Below are 12,079 nucleotides of genomic sequence, written 5' to 3'. Positions count from 1 at the left end.
ATATTCATAGACTAGACATGTTGTATGTAGGGGGTGCTAAAGCAAAGGCATGTTCTGTCTCTGTACCTTCACACTTGCAGCTGACAGAGCTACTTATTTCGGGTCAGTATCTCTCTGGTATCTGGTATCATTAACCTTTCCTATTCCAGTCTCCTCTGTTGGTAATACAATCTTCAACGCTTACACTTTCTTTTTTGGGGAGAATTCTGATGGACAGGCGTATCCATCTAAAACAATGTCATAGGATGCAGTATCTTCAGTGCTGCCTGTGCCTTTTTCAAAAACACTTCAGCATGGCCTGCATGTGGCTGCAGCCTGGGCTGAACTTATTAGTAGGCAGTACTGAGTGCTGAGGAGGAGAATTATCCAAGCAATTATTTGAAGTGGTTAGGAAAAATAACATCCTTTGGTTTCATTCAGCTTCATTCCACACAGAATTTCTGTTAGCTCTCCCTTTCCACCACCAACCAACGCATTATGTTCACCATGACCACCACCCACAATTTTCATGTTATTGATCCTGGCCTGTGAGATGGCTTGTCTTGCCTCCTCTCTCAGGTTGTCTAGGATCTGGCAGCACGTTCTAGGAAAGGAAGGGGTGAACCTTTCAAGTGTAATAAGTAACTCGCTTCACTAGCAGTTGTTCCAGTGATTAACTGCTAAAAACTAGCACAAGTTTGGGATGGAAGTCAGGGAGACTAAACAGATAGAAATTGGGAGTTATAAAGAAGCAATACCTTTAGGTTGGATAGCACAAGGTCATGCAGAAATATGACATAGTTCTCACAGTACTAGCGCGTGAAGTGGTAGAATGCAAGATTCTCAGAGTGAAGCTCTGTTTGAGCAGATTAACCCTACAAAACTAGAAAGACCATTCTATTTTTGAAATCAGTATCTCTAGATATCAATGCAAATATCTGTACAGTGCTGGTAAATTGGCTGTGAAAACCTTCAAGGAAAAATGAATGGTTAGATTTCTACCTCCTCCAGTGAAGAATATATAAACATGTATAGGCCAAGGAAAAAGGAGCATTATTCCTTTTTTTTCCTCTACTCCAATGTATGATGTGCATCATCTGTTTTGCTTCAGTGTGGGAAGCACATAACAATGCTTGCAGAACCATTTTTGCTGCTAGTTGACTCTCAGATGTTACAGTAATTATTTTTTTGTGTGACATCTTCAGTGGGTTTTCTTGCTCAGCTGAACAACTGAAGTCCACTGTAGATAATCATATTTAACATTAAAAAGTTAATCTCTCATTCAATTAAAAGACTGCCAAGAAATAGACTTTTCTAATAACTAGATCTATTGTCTTTGTTCCATTTCTGGGAGCAAACTAGAAAGAACTAAATTAGTTATAGAGCTGTTCATGAAATGTCTAAATAAAGACACAGGGATAGATGTTAAAAGAAGTATGTGAAGTTCCTTTAAAAGTACTCATGTTCACATCCTCTTCTCTTAAATGTTACCATAACTGGAGGGGTGGAGGAGGAAGTCTACCAGAACTGGATTTTAGAATGTTTGGTGTAACAAAGCAACCTTGAGAGATCACATAAAAAATGTTAAAAAGCTTGATATGAGTCTTGAATGACTTGAGGAAAACTTCAATCTCTGCCAGTCTTTTAGATAATATTAGTTTTAAATTTTGAACAAAACCCACCTAGGTAATGGACAGATCATTATATTTCTTCAAAGTCAGCCATTCATATTTACTTTGAGAAACAAAAGCTTTGTTCAGTTTTTGTGTATCACTTGCAAAAAATGGCAGGTCCCGAGTATTTCTCTTATAGATGCTATCAATTTACTAATGAATAAGGCTCTGAATAAGGAAGGCACGTAAGATTTCTGAGACATTCATACTGGACAAAAAAGCCATGTTCATATGTGTGAACCAGTTAGAAATCTTGTTTTCAACGTTTAGCTACAGAAAGGAAAGAAGAATGAGATGCATACCTTAGAAGAACATTATTCCTGACAGGTGATGATAAGAGTGCAAAAGAACAGTTTTCTTTTGAATTATTTTATATTTTCTATGTGGCTTCACAGTAGTAGGGAGATGGATAGTAGTACTGGAGGAATCTCTACCTAACTCTTTTTTAATTTTGATACATGAACAGACTTAGCATCTTTGGGATACGGGGAAATGTTCCATGAAAGGGGACTTTGTGTTTGTAAAATTAATGTCTTCACAAGACTCTAAAAGTGTTGGATGCATATAACTTCTGAATGAGACATCCTTGTGAGGAAGGGCAGGTGGAACTAAAGATATCAATTACTGATGCATCAGTATCAGCTCCAGGGGTGTCACCACACTTCCGCAGCTATGAGCACATATATGTGAAGCATCAGGATGGAAAAACAAACTGGAACAACAGAGAGTGGGTTTGGTTGCTTTCTGCTACCATTAGAAAGTCTCTGCATGTTTCTTTGTCAGTAAGTGATGCTGACATCTGATTTGAGCGGCATGATGCAGAGGGGCACCAGAAAGAGTCATGTAATTGCATGAGTAGGAGAAAGCAGATTTTGAGGAAATGTGGAATTTTCAGTTCCTCGGACACCAACAGCAGTATGTTTACTTGTCTCTGATCATACCTAAGAAAAATAGTCAATATAAGAGCTGAGCTTCTTCAGTCTTTCTGAATCACAAGTAACTATGCTGTTTGATGTTGAATTAGCTCAAAAGTGTCTGGAGAAATATCTCGATGCCTGCACATATATGTTTCCTTTGCTGGCTTTGCACATGAGACAACTTACTGCAGTATGTGCATTGGATTCACTCTGTTGTGTTGTTTTTCCTCAAGTCTATACCAGTGCAGGTGTGGGTGGATACTTCAGGCACTGGCTTTCATCCTTTTCCTTCTTATCTCTCATCACCATGTTCACTGGTTGTCATTCTTTGTCACCCTGTGTTCCTCTAACATAAAAAGATGTTTACTGCTGATTAGAGCAGCTTAATTTAGTGTACAGCATTCAAAAAGGTATTGTATTTTTGAAATGGAAACATGCTGTTTAAAAAAAGTATTTTATAGTTTCTGAACCTATTTAATCATCTTTTTAATTTCTTAATATTTATTAATAAGATATTTGTTATATGGGGTTATATTTGTTTTCCAGATAGAAGGAGAGTACATTGTATTACTCTCAGACCTATTTGATTCTTAAAACACATATCCAAAGTGAACAAGGCAAATGTATTTATAACTGCATTAGAAGTGTTGAAAGTTGCTTTCCACAAGATAAGACTGCAAAAGCCAAAATATTGATTTGAATCTTCTCAAATCTTTATCAGTCTGCAGAATTCTACTTAGGAAAATGAGAAAAAAAGAAATTGTTGCATTCTGCAGTTCTGTTGTTATATTTTACCACTTATAAGGCTGTAGATATTACTACTTCTGGATGTTTTTCCACATAAAGTAAAATGTTCACAAATTGACCAAACTTGAAAGCAGACATAGTTTGTTAGTATGACTTCTTTAAAATCATTGGAAGAGTAGCTTTTGACTCTATTAGAACTAGGAGTTCGTTGATACAAATATAAATAAAGTTACAGAATACTACTGGAAATGCTAGGGAAGAGCAGGCCTAATGGGTTTTATATTTTATTTCTATTTCAAACAAATTGTTGTGTTTGTTTTTAATGTCCTTCAAAATTTCCTTAATAACAACATGGGCTTTCGGCAAAAATAAATAAGTAAATAAATAAAATAAAAATCTAAGCCACCCATATTTTAGAAGTGACAGTTAATCTACCTGTTCAGAAGACAAAAACAGAAACATGCTAAAGTTTATAAAATTTTAGGTAAATCTCTTTTCTCAATGTTAAAATAATTTGAAGCTTTGCATTCCATGGCACATTTTCTGAGAGGGTTTTCCTCTGCCTAAGTAATTAATAACTCTTAAGCTGTCTGAATACTTTCCCTTAAGTTGCATCATATAACATGTCATATGAAAACAACTTGAGGCCTAATGTAACATGAAACTGTATAGCGCATCTTAGTGTGATTTGAGGAAGATGGATGGGAGGGAAATTATTTCTTATTTTGGGTGACAAACAGCTGTTCTTAACTTTTATTTGTGAAGAATTTATAATACCCTTTCTAGGCATAGACTGGTAAATTGTTCTAGGTAGTTATTTTCACCTTCTACTGTACTAGTGAAGTTAGGCAAAAAAATGAGAATCAAGAATTGTAGTAATTTGATGTAAAAATGTTGAGAATAATGGATTTTTTTTTATTGGATTAATTTGCTTTTTTATTCATAACTGGTATTGGCTTGAGTTCCTTTAGCGAACACAAAAAGGTTAAGACTTCAGTGTCTCAGACAATGTGGTACTACATAAATCATCACCCATGATAGGAAAGTTGTTTAAACTAACTCCTTGAGCTCTGGTCTCCAAATTATTGTAACATTGTCATGTTACAAGTGACATATACCAGGTAATGTTATATGTCAGCTGGAAAAGATATGTCTTGCCATAAACTCTAAACATCTCTCACTTCAATCTCAGGAAATGTAAGTTGGCTCATCTTTCTCTTCCTGGAAGATATTCAGGAGGCTGCAGGTTTCATTGATACTTGTAAATACGGAAGTTTGTCATATACTGTAGTATACTCTCATTTGATACGGAACAATTAGAGTTCATAAGATTTAAAAATAGATGCTACTTTTCCATTAGTGCTTTTTTAAAAATAAAAACAAAAGGTAAATAAAGGATTGCCTTACTAAATTTGATATGGGTAACTCAATGCTGCTTTACAAAGATAGAACTAAAACTGTTTATAGCTCAGTGAATACACATTTAATTCATTCATAATTACTTCATTTAGTATGGTAGCAGTAGGAGAACCATATGGTTTCAGAGATTTTTCAGAACTTTTGAGGAAACCAATGAACAAGCAAGTATTTTTGCCAAAAATCTATCAATACTTGATCATGACAAACATTAGAGGGTATGCACAAAAATGATTGCTAAGTTCATGTAAAATACTTTAATTATAATCTAATAATGTATGGTCTGTGCTGTACTTGCACCACAGTACTTGTTTTAAGAGAAAATTGTAGCTACATTTATTCCATTAAAAAGGGGAGAATGCAAGAAAACTCTTTGCAACTAAGAGTATACAAAGTCTTTGATAGAGCAGCACATGGATGGTGCTGTGACATCACCATGTATTTATTACTGCTCTGGATGTATCTGCCTGATGCTTCAGCCTATGGAATATCGTGATAAACCCGGCTACCTGAATTTGTAACATATCTACATTCTTGTATTATTAGCAATTGTCCTTCTTGTTTCTTTTGCCTTCCTGGTCTGGCAGCTGGATTGTCTGTAATTTACAGTACACCTCAATCCAGCAAGCTAGGGTGGTAGAAATTCAGTTCATGAGTTCAGTTCATGTGCTGTAATTCCTGCAATTGTTCTCAGCAATTTCCACCAAGGGTGTGCTTTGCTTTGAGAACAGAGTGCTCCATTCATCAACTTTCCTTTTTTTATTATATACTACTGACAATGCAAACCAAGAGAGAAATCAAAACTCTCTAAATTCCACCCAACATATAATTTAGTCAGACTTCAGGCGCCTGAGTCTCAGGGAATGATTCAAAATGTCAGTTTTGAAGCACCACCTAACCCCTGGTGGCACCTAAAATGAATCATTTGGGGACAAAATTTTCCTAGGCATCTGGACATAAGCTCCAGTAAAGCTCAGAAGCACCATGGCTGAAGCAGGGCATTTAGCTCCCACCCAAGTTTCATTTTAGCTTGGAAGTGCATAAAGATGCTTTGACTATGCCTGTAATCCCAGAAGTGCCTAAGCCATTGTCTATGCTTAAATTGCACATAATGAACTTGGACAGCACTGAATTCAACAGTCCCAGAAGTCACAATCAGCTTCAGTGTACAAGAGGGGAAGAAGGTCCATTAAGCAGACTTGAAGGTTAAAGTTGTCCAGATCATCCAGGAATAATACCTAATTTGGGTTGTCCTAAGCTGAGGAAGCCCAATAGGGATGGGGAAACTTGGTTCTCATCCCAGCATTAAGGATGTTTCCTGTGAAAGTTTTTCTCTCAAGTTTGATCATGCAGATACTTCAAACACTTGCATCCAAAAAAAAAAACTAAAAACACCTGTAAGCATCCGCTGAATTGGAGATCATATTTACATGTTTGTTTTAACCTGTAAATTCTCTTTTGCTCTCTTCTTCATAGATTTATTTAGATATTTTCTAATTACTACTCATATTTCTGCGATGTTGGAGCTTTCTTAAGACCTGTTATTTCCCTTACTGCTTTTGGCTTAGATAACAGGGAGTGTTAACCTAAGATAATGGTTTCTGTATTTGTGCTTTACATCTGTAGACTCTGAGGTGAGTTTGGTTCAGGTTTCTTTCACCCTTATTTTCTCCTTTTTCCTGTTGCTCTTTTCCCTGTGCCACACAGAATAGACTAAGTACTCTGAGGAAATACTTATTCATCTGTGGACATGTGGAACAACTTGATTTTGTCTTTTTCATTAATGTTTAATGCTACTTTATCATTTTCACCCTGCAGTGATGCCTTGTTAGTTTTTCATGGTAATCCTTTTTAAATGTTGACAGATGCAACCAGGTGAAACAGTATATTAAACATTCAAAGACTGAAGTTCAAGTTCAATATTCTGAGGTTTTTTTTTTTTTTTTGCTTTTATCATACTTGAGTAAGAGGTTTTATATTGATGTTTCTATTCCAGCTTTTTTTTCCTGCTATCAGTTGTCATTTTTAATTTATTGTTTAGAACATATACATTCTATTTGTATTTCTGAAAAGTCTATAACTGAGCTTTAGAGAGTAGAAGATATAATGGGAGGAATACTGAAATTTTTCTATACTATCTTACTGATCATCTGTACCTATGTAATTTCAAAGCTACATGCATGATTTTTGTTTTATTACATTCAATTCAAGTCATTCAAGGAATAAGAACCTAGAGGAAATTGTATATAGTAGTAGATAGCATACTTGTTTTCTGAGTATTTTACCATTTGGTTTTTTACCTCATAGCATTCACTATCTGACTGGAAGGTTGAATGTAAAGCACATATTTTAAAGCATCTTTTAATGACTTTGGTAAGCAAGGTCTGTTCACATTGTCAAACAATGAAAACACTAATTGGAGAATAAAGATATTGTTTCTATACAGTTTGGTCTTCAATATATAGTAGTTCTATATAAAATGTGTGGTATTTAGCTTTATGCTGTGCAAGTAACTGTAAAGCATGGTCTTAGACTGTCTTCTATGCCAAGAGTGGTATTCTGTGTTGTTTGTTTCTGAAGTATAGTATACCTGTAGTATAGGTTTATTTAACAGTATTGACTTGCTATTTGTTTACATCACTTCTAACCATGATGTAATAATTTCATTTAGTAATCTATAATTCTTTGCAACATTTCATATGATCTAAATTGAAAATAGTGAGTGCATTGATGACAGTACTGCCATTCAGAAAATCTCGGCAAACCGGAGAAATAGGCTAGTGGAGATATCATGAAGTTCAGCAGAAGCAAACACAAAGTCCAGTGCCTGTGAAGGACTCTCTCCATAGGACATTACATGCTAGGTTAATGTCTGCTCAGATAGCGGCCCTATAGAACAGGAGCTGCAGCCTGTGTTGAGTGCCCTTGTGGTGAAAAGGCTAACTACATTTTCAGCTATCCTAGGAAGATAGGATCAAGGAATCATTAAGGTTGAATAAGACCTCTAAGATCAAGTCCAACCATCAACCCATCACCACCATGCCTACTGAAACCAAAGTGCAATACCTACGCATTTTTTGAACACCTCCAGGGTGGTGACTCCACCCCTTCCCTGAGAAGCCTGTTCCAATGCATCATCAGTCTTTTGGAGAAGAATTTTTTTTCCTAATATCCAGTCTGAACCTTCCCTGGCACAACTTAAGGCCATTATCTCTTGTCCTTTCACTAGTTACCTGGGAGGTTGACATCTGTCTCACCACAGTCTCCTTTCAGGTAATTGTAGAGATACATGAGGTCTTCACTGAGCTGCTTCTTCTCCAGCTTAAACAATTCTAGCTCCTTCAGCTGCTTCTCTTAAGACTTGTGCTTCAGACTGTTCACCAGCTTTGTTGCCCTTCAGTGGATATGCTCCAGGGCCTGGAAGTCTTTCTTGGAGTCAGGAGCCCAAAACTGAACGCAGTACTCAAGGTGTGGCCTCAACAGTATTGGGTAACGGTAACTTCCCTAGTACTGCTGGCTGCACTATTTCTGATGCAAGCCAGGATGGCATTGGCCTTTCTGGCCACCTGGGCACACTGCTGGCTCATGTTCAGACAGCTGTCAACTAACACCTCCAGATTAGGTCTGGTAGGTCAGGGAAAGAGATCACTGTCACCTGTGAAACTGCATCAGAAGTTTGGTGTCCAATTTAGTGCTTCCCTGGAGAGGAAAGCAGAGAAGAGCTCACTGGGATGAATCCAGTGGGAGGCCCAAGAATGTTGCAGGGCTGGAACCCATGGCATGTGAGGAGAGGCCAGGAGAGCTGGCGTTATCTGGTCTGGGGGAGAGGAGCCTTGAGGATCCTCATTGCTCCCTACATCTATGTTATGGAGAGGCCTGAAACAGACTCCTGTCAAAGGTTCACAGTAAAAGGTCAAGGGGCAATAGGCACAAGTTATAGCAAGTGAAATTCCAACTAGATGTTGGTTAAGATAAGATAAATTCACTGTGTGTATGGCTAGGCACTGGAACAAGTTTCCCAGAGGATGAGTAAAATAGTCTACGTTAATGGAGACTTCCAAAGCTTATCTGGACAGAGCTCATAGTAACTGGAGCAAATTTTCAAGTTGCCCTGCTTGAAGCAGGTGACTGGATCTACTGGCCTCCTGAGATGGTAGATTATTTTGTTAATCTATCTAAATTTATTATTGGTCTATTTCTACTTATTTCTTACCTTCGTCAGTTGACTTCACTGAAATTAGAGTAGGGCCACTGGGAATTAATTTAACCTTTTGTAATTTTTCTTTTTTCCCAAAGCAAATTTCTCTATCAGTTCTAATGGTGAATCAACTCCTACTCTCTTTAATTGTGCTGATATGTATCTGAGAACTTTTCTGTTTCCACATAATCTGAAAAAATTTCACATAGATTACTTTGTATTATTTGCACTCACTAATGCTATTATTTGTTTAGATAACAGTTGAAGTGTCAGGGAGGCTCACAGTAATAGGAGACAAGGGAAAAGAAGTGTGTTCCATATTTACTAGAATACCTAGCATGTCCAGAAATTACTTCCGTCTGTTTTGTAGACATGTCATACCAATCGTGGTTTCTCCTCCTTTCATTTGATGAAGACTTCTGTTTATTTCCCTTCTGCAGTTGTTTGCCCTTTGCCCATTAATACCAACTCCCACGTGTCTCCTAATAAAGAACTTAACTGGGAATGCTAATTGCTTTTGGAGAGCTAAACAGATGCTCCTACAGCCAGATGTCCTGTGTAGATTACAGCTGTAAACCTGAGCTGTCGTGTCCTCAGCCTGCCCAGGATGTGGTAAACCATAGGGCCAATCCTACATCCAGAAAGTTTACTGAGATGCACTTGTGTTTTAGTAACGTTCAATGAAGGTATGCTTTGTAAGAAATCGTAGATATTCCTTATGCCATAAAGAAAGTTTGGAGTAGGATGAAATCTAGATATAAGTACTGCAAATCCTGTTCACTTCTGCTTTGCCTTTTGACAATGAGACATCTGTAACAGTGCAACAACACATATGGGTCCACTGACAATGTGGGAGAGCAGCCAATTTGGTCCTGGGATCAAAACAGGAATCAGGTGATGGAAATATGCCAAAGAAATGTGATTCCAGGATAAGGGACTTTAAGGAGGTGTTAGTCCATAAGAAGCTCTTTGGGAGGATTTAGAGCAGGCCTCTCTTGACAGAAGGCATTTTTCCTGAGCTCCTAAGTGAACTGAAATGCACTGCCTTCCAGGAGGGTAGTGCAGTTATTGTCTTGTCATCTGGTGCTTTTCTCTTTCCTCTATCGCACATTACTGTGTAATTATAATCCCATTTTAGTTTTATTTGCTTCAAATGATCAGGGGATGAAAACCAGAGTAAATTTTTTTTGTGAGTGGGGCCCTCAAGTTTCCTCTGTTCTGATCCATGGCATACCTTTTGCAGTGTAGTTAGTTGGGCGACGCAGTGTTGCTGTTCAGCAGACAGCATTGTCCCAGATGTAAAAATACCTCAATGTTAACACTTTATGTATTTTTGTCCATAGTTTTTTTTTCACCTCAGTTTTAGAAAATAAATAATCAGGACAAACAAAATGAAAAACAAATTAAAAAAAAAAAAAAGATGACACCATCTTAATTTGTTTATTTCTGAATTAGTATGTATTTAATAATTACCAATCTCTAGAGCTGAGTTACAGACTGGTTTCAGCAACGTGTTTTTGAAATACAAACTTTTCCATAAGTTCACAGAAGTGGTGTTCTGCCACATTCTATGATTTGGGTAGCAAGTCAGGCCTATTTTTAGAAGCATATCTCAAGTAAAAATGGGATGATTAAATTGAGCACAGCAAGACATTCATTCAGAAATGTGTTCCTTATTTTTGCTCCAGTTCTAATATTCAAAACATCTAAGTCATTGACAATGGAGGTCACTGGATCTAATCTGCTACTCAAAACAAGACCAACAATTTAGAATATGTTGTTATGATTATTATGAGCCATCTCCTGCTGAGTTTCACAAGCATCCAAGGATGGAGACTATCCTACAGATCTTTCACAAATGATTCCACAAATTCTCTGGGAAACTTATTCTAGTGTACCAAAAAAATAGATTTTGGAAAAGTAGTGTTTTAAAGTTTATGTACGGCACTGATTTTGCAGCAGTTCTTTTAAGACATCTATTTATAGTACCTTAAGATTTCAAAAAGAAATACAAAAAGAGAAATTTTTATGTAAATTTTCAGGTCATTCTTTTAAATAAATTGAATTGTATTTTTTGAGCATGGGGAAGTAAGAGGTGATGTTTCTGAATACTGAAGCCAGTGAAGTTCTTTGAGTGCGAGTGAGCACTGATTTCACCAGGTATTACTTCTGTTCATTCCTCTTAAAGAATGCTTATGTGTACATAAGAATAATGAAGATTCTTTTTTTTTTTTCTCCTTTTTTATTTTCCCCCTTCTTTTTCTTTCTGCTGTAGGCAAGTATTTCCAAATGGGCTTCCTGAAGAATACTCTCTAGTTGCTACATTCCGGATACGACGAAATACCAAGAAAGAGCGTTGGTATATATGGCAAATCTTAAATCAGCGTGATATTCCTGAGGTTAGAATTGTCTCTGATTTATTTGTCCTTTAATTTTTGTAGGTTTTTTTTTGCCCCATGTAGTATGGCAAATATAACTTACTAGATGTTTTACCATTGAATTTAGCTGTAGTTTACACAGAATAGACAGACTACTTCAAAATAGTTGATAATTTATTGTAGGAATGACAAAAAATTAAGGAAATGTATTCAGTTAAGACTGCAAACTAGGGTAGAAAGCATGCTTGATTTATAGCTGATATTTTTAAAGTTACATAAAGGAAGCTTCATATTTCCTTCTCAATCTGTTTAATAGAAGTATTTTTATTATATATAGCTTATAAATGTGTTTAACTCTCCTATTCTAACATTTAAATGACCATTTCTTCTATTTCATCTTGTTTTCAGATCTCTGTGCTTCTGGATGGTTCAAAAAAGGTTGTGGAGTATATGACCAAATCTGCTCAGGGGAATATACTACATTACACTTTTAAGAGTCGAGAAATTTATCCATTGTTCGATCGGCAGTGGCATAAACTTGGTATTAGCGTGCAGTCGGGGATCATTTCCCTCTATTTGGATTGTAATTTAATTGAGAGAAAGCAGACTGATGAAAAATTCACCATTGACTTTCAGGGAAGGACTCTGATTGCTTCTCGCGCTGCAGATGATAAGCCTGTGGATGTGAGTAGTACGAAAGAAAAACTCAAAAATTCAAGTCATGTTTTATCCATACTTTTACTGAAACAATCATGAAGAATTATTTTGGGG

General features: G+C 36.6%; 1 protein-coding gene across 6 annotated transcripts in view; it reads left to right on the top strand.

Moving 5' to 3' along the window:
- Nucleotides 1-12,079, top strand: part of COL19A1 (collagen type XIX alpha 1 chain) — a 189,861-nt gene that overhangs the window by 20,780 nt on the left and 157,002 nt on the right. For all 6 annotated transcript variants that reach the window (XM_040697807.2, XM_040697808.2, XM_004940448.5 and 3 more), the window contains exons 5-6: nt 11,206-11,329; nt 11,717-11,992. In XM_040697807.2, coding sequence (XP_040553741.1) covers nt 11,206-11,329; nt 11,717-11,992 — 400 coding nt within the window. The remainder of the gene's footprint in view (nt 1-11,205; nt 11,330-11,716; nt 11,993-12,079) is intronic.

The sequence above is a fragment of the Gallus gallus genome, chromosome 3 (genome assembly GCF_016699485.2).
Source record: "Gallus gallus isolate bGalGal1 chromosome 3, bGalGal1.mat.broiler.GRCg7b, whole genome shotgun sequence".
Classification (NCBI taxonomy): Eukaryota; Metazoa; Chordata; class Aves; order Galliformes; family Phasianidae; genus Gallus; species Gallus gallus.
The sequence above is the reverse complement of the archived record's forward strand: the minus strand, read 5'-3'. Positions and strand labels throughout refer to the sequence as shown.